At 38.5% G+C, this 20,756-nt stretch overlaps 1 protein-coding gene across 1 annotated transcript in view; it reads right to left on the bottom strand.

Moving 5' to 3' along the window:
• Positions 1-20,756, bottom strand: part of LYST (lysosomal trafficking regulator) — a 160,661-nt gene that overhangs the window by 22,017 nt on the left and 117,888 nt on the right. Inside the window, exons 43-46 of the mRNA XM_036828433.1 lie at positions 12,445-12,585; positions 9,479-9,696; positions 2,333-2,563; positions 355-544 (exon numbers count right to left, since the gene is read on the bottom strand). Coding sequence (XP_036684328.1) covers positions 355-544; positions 2,333-2,563; positions 9,479-9,696; positions 12,445-12,585 — 780 coding nt within the window. The remainder of the gene's footprint in view (positions 1-354; positions 545-2,332; positions 2,564-9,478; positions 9,697-12,444; positions 12,586-20,756) is intronic.

The raw sequence follows: 20,756 nt of genomic DNA, 5'->3' as shown, positions 1-20,756 counted from the left end.
GACTGTCTCTTCTGAGGTACTAGATTTGCTGGTCAAATAAGTCTGTCTATTCTGGAATTCAAGAGTCTCAAAGTGTACATTTATATAAAACTGTTAATGTTTTCATTTTGTGAGACATTTATTCTTGTCTCCTTCAACACCTCCTCTCATTTCAAATGACATTGCATTTAGTTCCCATTTTTTTCATGTACTGTTTTAATTCCTACGTTGCATTAAATGAACACAAATTTGAGTTTAGTTTTTCACCAAGGACTCAGAAAACCTAGAAATAAAACAAAGTATCAGCACAGATGAGAGGAAACATTCAACTCTCACGAAAGATACACCTAGGATGATTTTCATGTTTGATTTTACCTTGTTCTTTGCTGTACGTCATCAGAAGACAGAAATTTCGGGACAAACCGCAGATTGCTCTAGTGGGCAGAGCCTGGAGAGAACCAAATCTTTCTCCGTGGGGCTGGCTGAAGCAGACCACAGGTACTGGGGCACTTGGGGAACCGACATACTCCCCCCATTTCAAGCCTTTTATCCATGACAAAGGACTCTACAACCGAGGAAAGTAAAAAGTACAATTTTAAAAAAGGTAGTAAATATAGAATCACTTCTAATTTAAACTCCAAACAGAGTAAGAGAAAGCAGCCTGATTATAAGCCCTTTGTGGGCAAGAATTATTTTATAATTTTTTACTTCCCCCGTGCTTAGCATATGGAAATATGTGTTCCTGGTTGCTAGACACAGTGATGAACAAGACAGATGAAGTCCCAGTGCCCGTGGAGCTGTCTGATAGCTGGGAAGCAGGGCAGACAACAACTAAACAAATACATACACAAGATGTCAGCTGGTGCAAGTGCTACAAAGAAAGTCAAAGAAGGGGAAGAGGACCGAGAGTGACAGAGCTGCCTGTTTAGATGCGGGGGTCGGGGAAGACTGCCTGAGGAGATAATGTCTGAGCAGACACCTGAGTGAAATGAGAGAGCAAACTGGGGTTCTATCTGGGGACAGGGCACGCCAGGCGGAGGGAACAGCCAGTGCGAAGGTCCTGGGGTGGGAAGGAGGCAGGTCGGTACACGTTCCCACTGCAAACAGACATACTGCTCAGGTCCTTCATACTCACCAACTTGAATTAGTTAATGAGCAATAAGCATAGTGGCAAATTAAATGACATTTATTACTTTTCAGGGATGTACTGTTATTTTGACATGTTAAAGTAATAGATTCTAGTTAAAAATAATGACCCTGGTAATGACAATGACTAAAATGATTTGTAAGGCTTCAAAAGCATATGAGTTTCGTTGACAAGTAAACACAAAACAAAAAATACAGCTTTCAACTATGAAACCCAACACTGGTGATCTGGGTTCAGCAAAACAACATTGTCTCTCATATTGATGTTTTAAAATTTAAATTTCAATTTTACTAGTTGTATAAGTTTTGTTTGTATTTACCATGCAAATTTGATATATATGAGCTCTGAGCATAAAGAACTTACATTCAGTGTTCTATTTGTGTTCTACATTTAGTATATTTAAGAAACATCATTATAAGAAATGACTATCAAAGCAAGATCTGTAAAAAGCATTTTCTCTTAAAGTGGCTCACAGATGACTGCAGTTTGACATCTGTGCTTTACTTTATCTCCAAGTCCTTCACAACCTCTTTCCTTTGCCTTTTCATTTTCTACGATTTCCTTCTGCAAACCTTTGTAACACTTTACAATTCACAATCTCCCATCTTTGCTGCTTTTACAATGAAGAATTTAGTTGAGGATTAGAATCCATTTTACTCTTAAGGCTTGCTTGCTTTATTTTTCTATTTCAGAGTAAAAATTATACCTACTTCCCATTTTAAGAGGCAATACTTCTTATCATTACAATCTGGAGGGGCCAAAAAAACATGTACGATTTCCCCCTTAGTTGTAAGCCCAAACATTCACACTTCTGGCCAGCACCTCTGGCGGAAAATGATAACCAGGACCACGCTAGGCATGTTTGCACTGGCACAGCCATGCTCAGACTCTTCTCGGGTCCTGGATGGTTCCTTTCCTCTCATTTGCAATGCCTGTTATGTCACTGCCTGGTGAGGTTCTCCCCAGTAATGACCCTCAGGGAGGTTACAATCTGACCTGAGCTCCCAAAGTACTCTCTTCATAGCACTAACGCAGCATTTCCCATACACAGAACGTAATGCAGGCATCCGTGTTCACTGGTTGGCACTCACCTTCAGGCCGGGACCATGCTACTCATTTCCCTGCCCCTAGAGCCTGGGAGGGGACCTGACGGCTCAGGAGTTGAGCCAGTTTTTGCTGAATTCTATTGAAATTCAAATGACATACCGGATAGGGAACTTCCTTGACCTGTTCTCTGGTTTCTCTGAAAGCAAACTGCACTAACAACCCCACGGCAGCAGGAAGCTCCCCTTCAATGTTGAGCTTGGAGCCAGGTCTGCTCGCATGGGCCGACTGGAACAGCTGACGAGGGGTCTGGCCGTAGGTTTTTATCATGGTTTCCAGTGCTCGTCTCTGAACTGGATCTTCAACTGCAGAGACATCCATTCCAAAATATGTCTGAAGAATAAAAGAAAACGAGAGGTATGTAAAAAGCAAGACTTGGCGATAACACTGAAGGGGAAAACAACTTGTTTTATTCTCTAGGCAATGGTTTACTCTTCTCTGTTTCAAACGAAAAGGATTTTAAAATGTTTTTGAACAGGTTAACAATCATTAATAATCTCAATGAGATCAGAATAGGAATGATCAATGCTTCTGAATGGATGAATGAAAATAATGTACCTTGATTGGTGCTAATTAGGTATGTTTATAAAATTAATTTTTAATTTAAGAGAATATCATATAAGACTTCATTTATCTGCACAGCAAAGGAATCCATCAACAAAATGAAAAGACAACCTACTGAATGAGAGAAATTGCTTGCAAATCATATATCTGATAAAGGGTTAATATCCAAAATCTATAAAGAACTTACACAACTCAGTAGCAAACAAACCCATCTAATTAAAAAGGGGCTGCACTGTTGGTGGGAATGTAAATTGATACAGCCACTATGGAGAACAGTATGGAGGCTCCTTAAAAACTAAAATAGAGCTACCATACGACCCAGCAATCCCACTCCTGGGCATATACCCTGAGAAAACCATAATTCAAAAAGAGTCATGTACCACAATGTTCCTTGCAGCACTATTTACAATAGCCAGGACATGGAAGCAACCTAAGTGTCCATCGACAGACAAATGGATAAAGAAGATGTGGCACATATATACAATGGAATATTACTCAGCCATAAAAAGAGACGAAATTGAGTTATTTGTAGCAAGGTGGATGGACCTAGAGACTGTCATACCGAGTGAAGTAAGTCAGAAAGAGAAAAACAAATACCGTATGCTAACACATGCATATGGAATCTAAAAAAAAAAAATGGTTCTGAAGCACCTAGGGGCAGGACAGGAATAAAGACACAGCCGTAGAGAATGGACTTGAGGACACGGGGAGGGGGAAGGGTAAGCTGGGATGAAGTGAGAGAGTAGCATTGACATATATACACTACCAAATGTAAAACAGATAGCTAGTGGGAAGCAGCAGCATAGCACAGGGAGATCAGCTTGTGCTTTGTGACCACCTAGAGGGGTGGGATAGGGATGGGGAGGGTGGGAGAGAGACGCAAGAGGGAGGGGATATGGGGATATATGTATATGTATAGCTGATTCACTTTGTTATACAGCAGCAACTAACAACAATGTAAAGCAATTATACTCCAATAAAGATGTTAAAAAAAAATAATGGGAAAAATTACGGAACTTTTCTGCAAAGGAATATTATAAATAAATAAATAAAGGAATATAATAAATTAAAAAAAAAATGGTGGGGAGGGGCAGAGGACCTGAATAGACATTTTTCCAAAAGAGACATACAGACGGCCAACAGGTATATGAAAAGATGCTCAGCATCACTAATCATCAGGAAAATGCAAATAAAACCACAATGAAATATCATATCACACCTGTGAGAATGGCTAGTATCAAAAAGACAAGAGATAACAACCGTTGGCGAGGATGTAGAGAAAAGGAAACCCCTCTGCACTGTTGGTGGGAATGTAAATTGGTGCAGCCACTGTGGAGAACAGTAATGGAGGTGCTTCAGAAAACTAAAAATAGTGCTACCATATGATCCAGCATTTCCACTTCTGGGTATTTCAAAAACACTAATTTGAAAAGATACATGCACCCCTATGTTCATTACAGCCTTATTTATAATAGCCAGGACATGGAAGCACCCTAAGCATGCACCAGTGGAATGGATGGAGACGATGTGGTAAATACATGCCATGGAATTATTACTCAGCCATAAGAAAGAATGAAATCTTGTCACAACATGGGTGGACCTTGAAGGTATGATGCTAAGTGAAACAAGTCAGACAGAGAGAGACAAATACCATACAAATAAGTATGATCTCATGTATATGTGGAATCTAAACAAACAAAAGACCAAGCTCATAAGATTGGTGGTTGCCAAAGGTAGGGGGTGGGCAAACGGGTGAAGGGAGCCAAAGGTACAAACTTCCAGTTATAAAGCAAACAAGTCCTGGGATGTAACGTACAGCATGGTGACTGCAGTCAATAACATTGTACTGCAGATCTGAAAGTTCCTAAGAGAATAAATCTTAAAAGTCTTCATCCCAAGAAAAAAAATTTTTGTAACTACGTATGGGGTGGATGGTAACTAGACTTACTGCGGTGATCATTTTGCAGATGATCGAAATCAGTACACTGTATACTGGAAACTAATATAATGTATGTCAATTATACCTCAAATTAAAAAAAAAAGAAAAACTAAATGAGGTTTTTCTTTGGTCTTGTCTTTCAGTGAGAGTTGATGAAAAATGATCAGGTTTTTCAATTCAGTTGACCCAAAATAGCTTCTGCAAGCAGGTTAGTAGCTGGCTCTATTTTTTCTGTGGCTGCCTGTCAGATACTGGTCAGAAAACTAGAGTCAGGGAATTGGGCAAAATCATTTCAGGTGGTCAACAAAATCGAAAGAGACAAGAGAATGCAGCTACATGGCAACACGAAGACTGAAGAAAACTAGGGGAACCTGCCCCACCTCAATTTCTCAATTCCTAAAAATGAGAACTAGAAGTTCAAAACCATCTGTGTCTGCCTGAAATTACGTGATATCCAAATGCCCTTTTGTTCTTTGATGTGAATATGCTCAAAGAAAGAGTCTGATTCCTCTCAAGGCACAATGGCTGGTGTCACAGGATGACTTTGTGTCGCTACCCCATCTTGAAGATGTCTAAGAATATCAACTATTGAGATGGATTTTCTTACATACAGAGACATTAGTAAGGAACCTAGATTTTTGTAGGTCTATATCTCTTCTCCTGTCTGGGCTGAAGAATCAGGATTCTAAACACCAGCATCACTGAAACCCAAGCAAAGTCTTTGTGATTTCCATCCTGTGAGCTCAAGAGCCACTCATCCATGCTTCATTTATCCTTGGAGAGGATTAATTGAATTCTGATTCCCTCTCTCTGTGTTTGCTTTGCAGGTTTCCACATATATTGCTGAACCTGACTAGAACCTGGCAATGAGAAGGCTGTAATGTGATGTATATCCTTCCAGCCTCCCTCAGCCAACCAGGCAAAGCTGTCAATGCAGGAAGCAGGACAGCTTCACCTCCCCGGCAAGGGGCAGAAGACTGGATGAGAAACAAAGTCAAGGTATTCCATCTTCAACCAAAACACTGCAGAGAGGTTGGCACACTTAATGTTCCACGCGACTGGTGTCCTCCATGCTGTCACCTTTCTTAGGACATGAAGCTAGAGAGAAAGGGGGTTAGGGCAATAATCAGTCTAGACACGGAGTAAAAATTCAGGATTCGTCACTGTTCTTTTCTTTCCCACCTAGTGTTCATACATATATATAAAAAGACTTCATGTGTAATACTAAATTATTGAAAAAGTCATGTGTCCAAAGTGATACATAGGAAAAGGTATATAAAAATGAAATTGCGATAGAATGTTGGTAGGTAGCTTAAGAGACCATTATTTAGGTTCTAATGAGAACTGTAAGTGGATCTGAAAGAGCAGCGGTGAAAATTGCAAGCTTTTTAACGTGAAGGGTGTTGTTGCACTTTTCTTCTGAGTGTTAGAGTCAGATGGAGAGTGGTGTGCACTTACTTTATTATTTTTAAAGCTAGCAGTCAGTAGCTGGGTATAGATCTGTCATGCTTGTGCATCTCGCTTGTGTAATTTAGCTTTTAGCACTGAATCAGTCAGCAAATTTCATTTTTATATCTGCATAGAACATCTCTATAAATACCAAAAAAAAGTTTCAAAGATTCTTCAGAAGTTAATCTTCAACATCCACTCCCCTCGCCACCACCCTCGCATGACCACAAGGGCTCAAACACCTGTTATAAACGCTTATCTAAGCAGGTCATTCCTAATGGTTGCTGGATTTAACATAGTCGAAAATTCAAATGAAGAATGGAATAATCCGATATCCAGGACTCTTAAAATTTACTTTAAATTAGTACTTCTTTACATTCTGTGGTATCAGTTTCTAGTGAACCCCATATATTGGTGAATGACGAATTAAGATCAAAAGGCATTTTTACATTCCTTTTAAAATATTTTTTCTATTTTTTTAAATTAATGAATGAATTAATTTATTTTTGGCTGCATTGGGTCTTCGTTGCTGTGCACAGGCTTTCTCTAGTTGTGGCGAGCGGGAGCTACTCTTTGTTGCAGTGTGCGGGCTTCTCATTGCAGTGGCTTCTCTTGTTGTGGAGCACGGGCTCTAGACACATGGGCTTCAGTAGTTGTGGCACGTGGGCTCAGTAGTTGTGGCCCGCGGGCTCTAGAGCGCAGGCTCAGTAGTTGTGGTGCACGGGCTTAGCTGCTCCACGGCATGTGGGATCTTCCCGGGCCAGGGCTCGAACCCGTGTGCCCTACAATGGCAGGCGGATTCTTAACCACTGCACCACCAGGGAAGCCCCTACATTCCTTTTTAAAAAGTTAACATTTATTTGCACTTAACTGGATGGCAGACATTACCCTGCATGCATTTTCTTAATTTATGAGGCTGGTATTATTGTTCACATTTTACAAATTTGTACATTAAGGTACAGAGAAGTTAAGTTCACACTGCAGGTCGCACAGTAAGTGGCAGAGTCACAGAGTAAGGATTTGAACTCAATTGTGGATTTAGAGACTGTGTGCTTAATTGTGACACTTGGTTTTGTCCTATGAATTACTAAATTTCTAGAACAGGACTTCCCTGGTGGTCCAGTGGTTAAGACTCCACGCTTCTACTGCAGGGCACACGGGTTAGATCCCTGGTCAGGGAACTAAAATCCCACATGCCGCGTGGCGCAGCAAAATAAATAAATAAATTGTATTTAAAATTTCTAGAACAATGGTATAAACTCTATCCTTTTTAAAGCTCTAAAGTCTCAAAGAATTAATGAAAAAAATTCTAGTAAGATGAGAATTAAATGGTATATTTCAGCATGCAGATACTTTTAATGTGAATTTTAAATGAGAACAATTGAAAATTTGCGCCAGTATTATAGGCACAGAGTATATTGAGGTTAATGTCCAAATTCTTAATTGCTTTTAAAGTTACATTTTACATCAAATATGAACAAAGTGTAAAAATTACACCTCAGTCTTTAAAACTTATAAAAATTTTATATACATTTTTATAGAGGTATATTTTACATACAATAAAACGATACAGACTTTTATAGTACCATCCCATGCAACCATCACGCAACTCAAGGTATAGAGCAATTCCATCACCCCAGAAAGTTCCCGGGTGCGCCTGTGGCAGTCACTACTCTACTCCCCAGAGGCAATTAGGTTGGAAATTATCTTAAAGAAATAAAGAACCGTCTTTAAGATAAATTCCCCATGATTTCTACCACTAAGACATTAATTTTCCTTGCTCTTGAATTTCATGTAAACGGAGTGGATCATACAGAGTGTACTCTTATGTAAGGCGTCTCTCATTCAGCATAAAATGTTTTGGAGATTCATCCATGCTGTCACATACATCTGAAATCCATTCCTCTTCACTGCTGAGTAGTATTCCACCTACCCAATACCTGGAATTGTTAGTCTTTTTACTTTCAGTCATTCTCAGGGATATAAAGTGGTAACTCATTGTGGCTTTAATTTGCGTTTCCCTGATGACTAAAGATGCCAGCACCTTTATCATTTGCTTACTGGCCATTCATATATGTTCCCTCCCTACGTGAATCTTATTCACCTTCGTATCCCCAGAGCCTAGCAAAATAAATGTTTCCTGAATAGATAGATATTTTTTTTAAAAAGGTAGACTATCTAACAACATTAAAAAATATATGTTAAAGTGTAACAATTCTGCTTCTAGGAATTTATCTTGAAGAAGTAAAGAGGTACATAAAGAAATAATCTGAGGAATATTAATTTTAATAGCAAATGCATACTAACTAAATATCCAATATTACAATAGCGGGCTGGTTAAATAAATTATTGGATAGCCATCCTTTGGAATAATAAGTAGTATTAATATTATATAAATGGAGTGATACATATGTATAGATAAAAGTCTAGAAGGTGGTTTGATATTTATCTTTGGATGATGATATCAAAGTTGATTTTAAAATTTCTTCCTTTTGCGGTCTGTATCTTATACATTTTTCTAACAAGGCACAAATATTGCTCGTGCAATAAGGAAAAATGAGGCCATTTAAAAAATAGAACATGTATTGATATACAGGACAGTATGCAGAAAAGAGTTACACGGCAGGCCTGAACTGCTCTCCTTGGGATGGCGTGCCTGCAAATGTGGTCCTTGGCTGGTGTCTGGGAACACGGATTTCAAGAGAGTTCCCACCTTCTCTACCTGGTAAAAGTGGCTCACTGCACCCAAACTATACAAACAGTGTGGTGTATACTGAATATCTGTTTCCTTCTGGACGCCTGGAACTTCAGGACTTGTGAGAAAGAGGGTGCCTACATGACCAGTCCTTAATAAAAACGCTGGCACTGCATCCCTCATGAGCTTCCCTGGTAGACAACATCACACATGCTCTCACAATTTGTTTCTGGAGGAAGTGAGTGAGTCCCTTTTGATTCACTGGGAGAAGTCTCTTGGAAGCTTGTGCCTGGTTTCCTCCAGCTTTGCCCGGTGCATCTTTTCCTTTTGCTGATTTTGCTTTGTACCCTTCACTGTAATAAACCTTAGCTGTAATTACAACTATATGCTGAGTTGTTAAGTCCTCATCCAACCTGGGGATGGTCTTGGGGAACCCCTGACAGATAGTATCTTAGTTATTCTTAAAGAGGTGAAATATAAAACCTGAAAAATCTTGGGCAAGTTTAGTGTCTTTGTCAATTCTCTTTGATAACTTGGGTATTGTAAAGAAAGTCTAACCTTCTACCTTATATAAATGCAGAGTTTTAAAAGAGTCACTTACAGCAGGATGAAAAACATTGATGGCTTGGACAGAGGCCTTCCCTTTTTGCTTATACCCGAATACCAAGTCGATCCACTGACAGATGTTCTGGGACACGTAGTCAGACTCTAGAGCCTGTCTATGGATGAGGATAAAAAGACGAGGATCGTTACGTGCCCAAGGCGGGAGGTTGACGTGATTCACCCGTTCACCATTCTGGCGTACACCAAAATCGAAACCTAAAAGAGAAGATTAATGTCAATGTTTATCTCCCCCAGAGCATGCTTCCTTTGGCCCACTGAGCAGATCGTACGAGTTCACAGAAACAGCTACTGTGTGCTATAACCTGGAGAAGGAGCAGTGAGGGGATAGTAACACCGTTGCTCACCTGCTGACTCACCCCTCACAGAGCTACATGGATTAACGCTATCTATCCTAACTGAATCTGAGATCTTTCAACTTTACCCTTCCACCACTTTATATCATATTGAAAAACAAGCAGAAAATCATTGTCCACTAACTCCAATGTTCCAGTTATCAAATCTTCAAATGCATCGAGTGAGAAAATATCTGAATTGTAAACCTGATTAAAATAAAGTGAAGGCTTTTGTATAAGCATTTCAGAATGATTGGTGTTAACATATAATAAATTCAAGACTACTTCTATGTAGTAAGGATTAGCACTCTGTAGTTTAAAAACTCAACGAATACAAAGTATACACATTCCTAGAATGAACTGTCTTAGTCTATTAATTTTATGGTAAATCTATAGGTCTGTTCTGATTTCATTTCCATTAAGCATTCCTGTGGACAACAAAATTATACTAACACACTAAGAGGGTTCTTCTGTGATGTAAATAAGGTGTTATCTAATTGCCTCATTAGTCTGCTAGTGTAAACAAAAATCTCATAAGTGTTTTTTTAAAAAATTGTCCTAAAGGAAATGTTACCTTTGAACAGAAATTTTTTTTGTGCTACCTTTTTTTTTTTTTTATGGACAGAAAATCCGAACACCATAGCAGAATCCAAATTTAAAAAGACCTCTTAAAAGCTAATTATGTTCCATGTAAAATTAAGTTGCTGTCTGCCTACTTCTTGATCTTGTGAAAACAGTTAGAAGGATCTTCACTAATTTTGGAAGTACTCTGAAATGATATGATATAAAATATAAACTAAGGGCTTACATAAAATTAATACGGGGTGGGGGTGAGGGTCACCTCAAAAATCCCAGCAGTCATCCGACAGACAGCTGCAGGGTGACAGCGTTAGGATGTACTGGCTGAGCGCCTCCATACTCTATGTGGCGGCTTCAGGGGAAGCAGCAGAGATTTACTGATTGAACAATGGTGATGAGGCATCTCAGGGCTGAGCTAGGAGGGGTTGAGCCGCAGGGGGTGTCTGTGAACTCAAATCATTCCCAACTTTTTGGTGCTCTGGGGACACATCACAGAGATAGACACTGTTCACCCAGAGCAGATGCCTGGAGGTACCATGAGAGGCCTATAGGAATGCTCATAGGAAATAGCAGGATGTATGCTATAGCAAGTTATCGTTTCCAAAAATGGCTAGCTATAACAACACTTGCTGTTGTGCGTGCTTTTCTAGAATCTTGCTGCTCCCCTATCAAGTGGCAAAGCCTATGCTCCTTCCTTTTGAATGTGGGCAGGCACTTGTGACTACCTCACAAGCAGAATGCAGTGTAAGTGCCACCGTGTGACTTCCAAGGCTAGGCTGGAAAAGGCCATGCAGCTTCTGCTCATCTCTCTAGGGACACTTGCCTTTGGAACCCTGAGCTGCCAAGTAGGGTGTCCGAGGCCGCCATGCTGTGAGGAAGTCCACACTAGTCCACGTGGAGAAACCACATGGAAAACCATGGACACTACCTGAAGAGAGAGATGCCCACCAGCCCCACGCTGCTCTGCTCCCCTGGATGTTCCAGCGCCAGCCAATCTGAATGCACAAGAGACCCTGAGCCAAAACCACAAAAACCACTTGGCTGAGCTGTCCCTGAATTTCTGACCTGCAAAAGCTGTGATGGATAATACACTGAATGTTGTTCTGAGTCACTAAGTATTGGGGTTATTCGTTATGCAGCCATAGATAACAGGAACATACATGTAAGAAACCAGAGGAACGTGGTGTTTGGACAGAGAAATGAGTCCCTGATTGAAAGCCACAAGGCAGGTACCCCCAACTGCAGGTGCTGATATTTCACTGAGGCATTTCCCACTTGGGCAACACTATGAAGCTTGCTCCAGGTAATTAGCAGCACAGATTTATCTAAATAACGGATTCTCTAAATAACTCCAGAGAGGCCAGTTAATATAGGAAACAATTCTGAAGTAATTTGTCCAACATTAACCTCTCTAAAGATATAACTCTCAATTTCATGTACTTCCTAAAGGTCACATAAAAATATGAAATTAAGTAATGTAGGAAAATGACCCAAAGATACCCTGTAAAGGATTAACTGATCTTACATTAAGGAACAGGTAAGATTACCAAGACTGTTGGTCACTGGCATCACAGAAAATCTGATTTTATCTTCTAGAATTCCTTTTCATTATTAGATAACTCTAGTTAGAGTGTTTTATTTCTAACTTGGTCATTCCTCATAAAATCATTGAGATTTTGGTTAATTTACATTGTTCTTTATAAATTCATGACTCTTTTTCTATAATCAGCATATTATAACTTTTGTAATCAGAGAAAACAATAAAGCAAGTTCTGTAACAGAATTAAAATACACGTTTACAAATACTTTTTAATAGTTAAAAGTTACAGTTTTCCAGATATACCTAGTCCTACAAAATATTTAACATCCTCAAGCTCACTTGGAAATAACATTATATACTAATAAGTAAAGGTATTTCTCTTATTTGGGGACTCAAATTTTAGGACTTACAAAAGGTATTTTTATTTTTGGAAAATTATAAAGTAAGTACAAACACTCAGAAATTTAAATTAGAAACGATTAACTGTTATACCTTCACGGTTAACTAAGAATTCTGGAAGATAGAAAAACTCTGGAATAAGTTCTTTCACGTCAGTCATGGACTCAAAAGAGGAGAGACGCCAGGTTGTGTTTGTAGAATGAAAAGTTCTGTCTGGGATGTCAAAACTCTGATCTGAAAAGAAATACAAATAACACACTTAAGACACAAAGACTTGATTCCATTTGAAACTTGTTACAATTAATTCACTTTTACTACTTCAAAAAGATTAAAATGATGTTTACTTTGTCCACAGTTTAAAAGAGATCATCCGTGTTCTTGAAAATAAATATTTCTCTACACAATTTGTGACTGCATTGTTATTTTTTTAAAGCAACTATTTAGGCTTTCCTTGGAATAAACCTGAGAAGTATTCTTTTTTTTTTTTTTTTAAATCTATATATAGAATTTCATAGTCACTTGAATCTACTGTTTTGTTTTGTTTTTTTTTTAATTTTATAGCTACTTTATTTATTTATTTATTTATTTTTGGCTGTGTTGGGTCTTCGGTTCGTGCGAGGGCTTTCTCTAGTTGCGGCAAGCGGGGGCCACTCTTCATCGCGGTGCGGGGACCGCTCTTCATCGCGGTGCGCGGGCCTTTCACTATCGCGGCCCCTCCCGTTGCGGGGCGCAGGCTCAGTAGTTGTGGCTCACGGGCCCAGCTGCTCCGTGGCATGTGGGATATTCCCAGACCAGGGCTCGAACCCGTGTCCCCTGCATTAACAGGCAGATTCTCAACCACTGCGCCACCAGGGAAGCCCCATTATGTTATTTTTAATCGGTATTATGCTTTCATAGTACATATAACTAGATAAATGTATATCACTTATTTGTTTAATTGATTACTGTCTGCCCAAGTAGAATGAAAGTTCCATAAAAGCAGAGACCTGGGATATCAACCATACCGAGCACATTCTAGGAATTGGATAATCATTTATTTATTGAATGAAAGAATAAGGAAGGAAAACTAAAGTTCAAATAGGTAAAATAGGTTTTTTCCCCCATCAAGAAGCAAGATTATTTCTCTACCTCTTTTCTTCTCTCTTTTCTTTTTTTGGGGGGGGGAGGGGCATTGCTTTTTAGATGTTCTAACTCTAACCTAAAAAATTAAGTAAAATTTCCTATGAATGAAAATAAAACTAAGAATACTTCCTCCTTTGTTAAGTTTTTCTGGTGAACACTACTAATAATCAAGAACTGAGCTTTGACCCTGTCTTTTCTGTCAACAGCTATCAGACTTTCCATCCTAGAATATGAAATGATAGCTAAAGACCAGCCCGTGAAAACAGCAGCAGCGTGGATGCTTCTTCGGAACCATGCTGTACCATCCAAAACTCCTCTCAGCTTGCTGAAATTTGAACACATCTTTCTATCTGGAGACTGTTAGAGACGAATTTCAGCATCAAGCAAGGCACGATTTTTTAAAAATATGCTAAATCTTCCCCAAGCCTGACCTGCTTTGCCGAGCAACATTTTCTGTTACTACTTTCTCATCTGTTCTGTTGAGTCAGCATTGGCTGGGCACTAAATAAAATCTGGGGAGAAATTAGGTTTATAAATATTTTTTTCTCAGAAAGTAGGGAGGGCCACTTAAAGAAATATTTACTAACTCACGCAGGAGAAAAAGTTATTAATCTAAGTGGAATCCAGAAAAATTAAAAGGCAGTTCTGTGAGGCTATGATGGAATCACAGCATCTACAGTAGAGACTACAGAACTGTGGAACAGGAGAAGCACACTGAGGTTTCTGTTTGGATTTCTAAATTCTCTGCAGTTTCTTAATAAAAAAAAAAGTGTACTACATTTCCTATAATTTAGAACATGTATGAACTCAACTGGTAGTTGTTAACCTAGCACTTTTGTCCCCCGGGGGACACTTGGCAATGCCTAGAGACATTTGTGGTTCTCACGGCTGGGTGGGAGGGGATGCCACTAGCATCTAGTAGGTAGGGGCCAGGGATACTGCTAAATGTCCTACAATGCACACGACAGTCACCATAACAAAGAATTATGTAGCTCAAAATGACTACAGTGCCAAGGTGAGAAACCCTGGACTAAATGAGAAGTCTAGAAATAAATTAAAAAGCCATCACACATCATTTAAAATTAATCAGAAGAAACTGAATGGGGACTTAGGTTGTCCCTGTTGGCTTTTTTTTTTTTTTTTAATCATTCTTAGATACACAATGAGGAAAACCTAGCATAATAGCTGATTGGGAGTTTTATATTACTATATCCTTGGGCTACGTGAAAAGAAACAGAGGGCGGTAACAGTTCTGTTATACACTGCAGTCATTCCAAACCACATCTGATATATTCTTTTTTATTCTGACTGCCACTTTTTAATAAGAGCATTCACAAATCAGAACATGTCCAGAAAGATGAGCAGAGCAGTGACAGGTTTGGAAACCAGAGCAAACACAGCTTAAATATGAGTTTTTAAACGCTTTACTAAGTACAGAACTGTCTTATTTTTGTATTCCTTGCAGCAGCTGGGATAAGGCCTTGCATATAGGAGGCTCTCAACTGGATGTCAAATTAACTAAGGATAATTAGCCTGGGAATAAACAAGAGTGAGAGGAGAAGGGGGACAGGGCAGTAATGTTCAAATATTTGAACAGCTGTCATACAGAACGTTTGTTTTGTGTACAGACAGAGGGACAAATATAAGAAAGCCCCTTTTATAGACCAAGTAGTCTACAGTCTATAAAATTCATTCCTCCAAGAGGTTGCATATGAGTATAAATATATATAGAAGTTCAAGAAGGGTTGAGTAAATGAATGGATAATGATTCCATAAATGATTCTGGGCACCAGGAGGAACAACTACAGGACTAGTACCACGGTTCTCACTGGAAACTGATACGTGAGTGTGTCCCTGTTTGCACGCAAAGCAGTAACTTCGTCTCTATCTAGGTCATCCTCAGGCCTGAGGGCTGCCACTGAAAATGCCGAGGTAGAAGATTAACTAGACAGTTACTATGGTGAAGGTGGCAGTGTGGCTCTCCTATAACCACTTACAACTCACTCAGTTGTCAGAACAACTGACAATAACATATTCCCCTTTAGGGGCCAAAGATAACTTAGGTGATCTCAAATAATTATTAAGTTGAACATTTTAAAAAAGTGAATTGCATACACTTTAAAAGGGTAAAAAGGGTAAATTTTACACTATGTGAATGACATTAATTTTTAAAAAGTGAATTGCACTTTTATAAACTTAGACATGTTCAATGTGAAGCTAAAATGTAAGACATTAGCAAGATCATGTGGCTTACTGCTGGTTTCTTTTTTTTTTCTAACAGCATCATTGGAGTATAATTGCTTTACAATGTTGTGTTAGTTTCTGCTGTAAAACAAAGTGGATCAGCTATATGCATACGTATATCCCCATATCCCCTCCCCCTCTTGCATCTGCCTCCCACCCTCCTTATCCCACCCCTCTAGGTGGTTGCAAAGCACCGAGCTGATCCCCTGTGCGATGCAGCCACTTCCCACTAGCTATCTATTTTACATTTGGTAGTGTATGTATATATGTCAATGTTACTCTCTCACTTCATTCTGGCTTACCCTTCCCCCTCCCCGTGTCCTCAAGTCCATTCTCTACGTCTGTGTCTTTATTCCTGTCCTGCCCCTAGATGCTTCAGAACCTTTTTTTTTTTCAGATTCCATATATATGTGTTAGCATACGGTATTTGTTTTTCTTTTTCTGACTTCCTTCACTCTGTATGACAGACTCTAGGTCCATCCACCTCACTACGAATAACTTGATTTTGTTTCTTTTTATGGCTGAGTAATATTCCATTGTATATATGTGCCACATCTTCTTTATCCATTCACCTGTCAATGGACACTTAGGTTGCTTCCATGTCCTGGCTATTGTAAATAGTGCTGCAATGAACATGGTGGTACATGACTCTTTCTGAATTATGGTTTTCTCAGGGTATATGCCCAGTAGTGGGATTGCTGGGTCATATGGTAGCTCTATTTTTAGTTTCTTAAGGAACCTCTATACTGTTCTCCATAGTGGCTGTATCAATTTACATTCCCACCAACAGAGCAAGAGGGTTCCCTTTTCTCCACACCCTCTCCAGCATTTATTGTTTGTAGATTTTTTGATGATAGCCATTCTGACTGGTGTGAGGTGATACCTCATTGTGGTTTTGATTTGCATTTCTCTAATGATTAGTGATGTTGAGCATTCTCTCATGTGTTTGTTGGCAATCTGTATATCTTCTCTGGAGAAATGCCTGTTTAGGTCTTCTGTCCATTTTTGGATTGGGTTGTTTGTTTTTTTGATATTGAGCTGCATGAGCTGCTTGTAAATTTTGGAGATTAATCCTTTGTCAGTTGCTTCATTTGCAAATATTTTCTCCCATTCTGAGGGTTGTCTTTTCATCTTGTTTATGGTTTCCTTTGCTGTGCAAAAGCTTTTAAGTTTCATTAGGTCCCATTTGTTTATTTTTGTTTTTATTTCTATTTCTCTAGGAGGTGGGTCGAAAAGGATCTTGCTGTGATTTATGTCATAGAGTGTTCTGCCTATGTTTTCCTCTAAGAGTTTGATAGTGTCTGGCCTTACATTTAGGTCTTTAATCCATTTTGAGTTTATTTTTGTGTATGGTGTTAGGGAGTGTTCTAATTTCATTCTTTTACATGTAGCTGTCCAGTTTTCCCAGCACCACTTATTGAAGAGGCTCTCTTTTCTCCATTGTATACTCTTGCCTCCTTTATCAAAGATAAGGTGACCATATCTGCATGGGTTTATCTCTGGGCTTTCTATCCTGTTCCACTGATCTATATTTCTGTTTTTGTGCAGTACCATACTGTCTTGATTACTGTAGCTTTGTAGTATAGTCTGAAGTCCGGGAGCCTGATTCCTCCAGCTTCGTTTTTCTTTCTCAAGACTGCTTTGGCTGTTCGGGGTCTTTTGTGTCCCCTTACAAATTGTGCAGTTTTTTGTTGTAGCTCTGTGAAAAATGCTATTGGTAGTTTGATAGGGATTGCACTGAATCTGTAGATTGCTTTGGGTAGTACAGTCATTTTCACAATGTTGATTCTTCCAATCCAAGAATTTCTCTGCATCTGTTTGTATCATCTTTAATTTCTTTCATCAGTGTCTTATAGTTTTCTTCATACAGGTCTTTTGCCTCCTTAGGTAGGTTTATTCCTCGGTATTTTATTCTTTTTGTTGCAATGGTAAATGGGAGTGTTTCCTTAATTTCTCTTTCAGACTTTTCATCATTAGTGAATAGGAATGCAAGAGATTTCTGCGCATTAATTTTGTATCCTGCTACTTTACTAAATTCATTGATTAGCTCTAGTAGTTTTCTGGTAGCATCTTTAGGATTCTCTATGTATAGTATCATGTCATCTGCAAACAGTGACAGTTTTACCTCTTCTTTTCCAATTTGGATTCCTTTTATTTCTTTTTCTTCTCTGATTGCTGTGGCTAAAACTTCCAAAACTATGTTGAATAATAGCGGTGAGAGAGGGCAACCTTTTCTTGTTCCTGATTTTAGAGGAAATGATTTCAGTCTTTCCCCATTGAGCATGATGTTGGCTGTGGGTTTGTCATACATGGCCTTTATTATGTTGAGGTAGGTTCCCTCTATGTCTACTTTCTGAAGAGTTTTTATCATAAATGGGTGTTGAATTTTCTCAAAAGCTTTTTCTGCATCTATTGAGATGATGATATGGTTTTTATCCTTCAATTTGTTAATACGGTGTATCACATTGATTGATTTGCGTATACTGAAGAATCCTTGCATTCCTGGGATAAACCCCACTTGATCATGGTGTATGATCCTTTTAATGTGCTGTTGGATTCTGTTTGCTAGTATTTTGTTGAGGATTTTTGCATCTATGTTCATCAGTGATATTGGCCTGTAGTTTTCTTTCTTTGTGACATCTTTGTGTGTTTTTGGTATCAGGGTGATGGTGGCCTCGTAGAATGAGTTGGGGAGTGTTCCTCCCTCTGCTATATTTTGGAAGAGTTTGAGAATGACAGGTGTTAGCTCTTCTCTAAATGTTTGATAGAATTCACCTGTGAAGCCATCTGGTCCTGGGTTTTTGTTTGTTGGAAGATTTTTAATCAGTTTCAATTTCAGTGCTTGTGATTGGTCTGTTTATATTTTCTATTTATTCCTGGTTCAGTCTCGGAAGGTTGTCCTTTTCTAAGAATTTGTCCATTTCTTCCAGGTTGTCCATTTTATTGGCATAGAGTTGCTTGTAGTAATCTCTCATGATTCCTTTGTACTTCCGCGGTGTCAGTTGTTACTTCTCCTTTTTCATTTCTAATTTGGTTTGAGTCTTCTCCCTTTTTTTCTTGATGAGTCTGGCTGATGGTTATCAATTTTGTTTATCTTCTCAAAGAACCAGCTTTTAGTTTTATTGAACTTTGCTATTGTTTCCTTCAGTTCTTTTTCATTTATTTCTGATCTGATCTTTGATTTCTTTCTTTCTGCTAACTTTGGGGGTTTTTTTGTTATTCTTTCTCTAATTGCTTTAGATGTAAGGTTAGGTTGTTTACTTGAGATTTTTCTTGTTTCTTGAGGTAGTATTGTATTACTATAACCTTCCCTCTTAGAACTGCTTTTACTGCATCCCAGACGTTTTGGGTCGTCATGTTTTCATTGTCATTTGCTTCTAGGTATTTTTTTGATTTCTTCAGCGATCTCTTGGTTATTTAGTAGCGTATTGTTTAGTCTCCATGTGTTTGTATTTTTTACAGTTTTTTTCCTGTAATTGATATCTAGTCTCATAGCGTTGTGGTAGGAAAAGATACTTGATATAATTTCAATTGTCTGAAATTTACCAAGGCTTGATTTGTGACCCAAGATATGGTCTATCCTGGAGAATGTTCCGTGAGCACTTGAGAAGAAAGTGTATTCTGTTGTTTTTGGATGGAATGTCCTATAAATATCAATTAAGTCATTCTTGTTTAATATGTCATTTAAAGCTTGTGTTTCTTTATTTATTTTCATTTTGGATGCTCTGTCCATTGGTGAAAGCAGGGTGTTAAAGTCCCCTACTATGATTGTGTTACTGTCGATTTCCCCTTTTATGGCTGTTAGCATTTGCCTTATGTATTGAGGTGCTCCTGTGGTAGGTTTCTTCCCAGGTATTTTACTCTTTTTGTTGCAATGGTAAATGGGAGTGTTTCCTTAATTTCTCTTTCAGATTTTTCATCATTAGTGTATAGGAATGCAAGACATTTCTGTGCATTAATTTTGTATCCTGCTACTTTACTAAATTCATTGATTAGCTCTAGTAGTTTTCTGGAAGCATCTTTAGGATTCTCTATGTATAGTATCATGTCATCTGCAAACAGTGACAGTTTTACCTCTTCTTTTCCAATTTGGATTCCTTTTATTTCTTTTTCTTCTCTGATTGCTGTGGCTAAAACTTCCAAAACTATGTTGAATAATAGCATATGTCTTTTGGTTGGAGCATTTAATCCATTTACATTTAAGGTAGTTATTGATATGTATGCTCCATTTTCTTAATTGTTTTGGGTTTGTTTTTGTAGGTTTTTTCCTTCTCTTGTGTTTCCTGCCTAGATAAGTCCCTTTAGCATTTGTTGTAAAGCTGGTTTGGTGGTGCTGAATTCTCTTAACTTTTGTTGTCTGTAAAGGTTTTAATTTCTCCATCGAATCTGAATGAGATCCTTGCCGGGTAGACTAATCTTGGTTGTAGGTTTTTCCCTTTCATCACTTTAAATATGTCCTGCCACTCCCTTCTGGCTTGCAGAGTTTCTGCTGAAAGATCAGCTGTTAACCTTATGGGGATTCCCTTGTTTGTATGTTATTTGTTGCTTTTCCCTTACTGCTTTTAACATTTTTTCTTTGTATTTAATTTTTGATAGTTTGATTAATACATGTCTCAGTGTGTTTCTCTTTGGGTTTATCCTGTACGGTACTCTCTGTGCTTCCTGGACTTGACTATTTCCTTTCCCATGTTAGGGAAGTTTTTGACTATAATCTCTTCAAATATTTTCTCAGACCCTTTCTTTTTCTCTTCTTCTTCTGGGACCCCTATAATTCGAATGTTGGTGCGTTTAATGTTGTCCCAGAGGTCTCTGAGACTGTCCTCAATTCTTTCCATTCTTTTTTCTTTATTCTGCTCCCTGGCAGTTATTTCCACCATTTTATCTTCCAGCTCACTTATCTGTTCTTCTGCCTCAGTTATTCTGTTATTGATTCCTTGTAGAGTTTTTAATTTCAGTAATTGTGTTGTTCATCACTATTTGTTTGCCCTTTAGTTCTTCTACATCCTTGTTAAATGTTTCTTGTATTTCCTCTATTCTGT

Source organism: Balaenoptera musculus, chromosome 16 (assembly GCF_009873245.2).
Source record: "Balaenoptera musculus isolate JJ_BM4_2016_0621 chromosome 16, mBalMus1.pri.v3, whole genome shotgun sequence".
Classification (NCBI taxonomy): Eukaryota; Metazoa; Chordata; class Mammalia; order Artiodactyla; family Balaenopteridae; genus Balaenoptera; species Balaenoptera musculus.
This window is presented reverse-complemented; position numbering and strand designations above follow the sequence as displayed.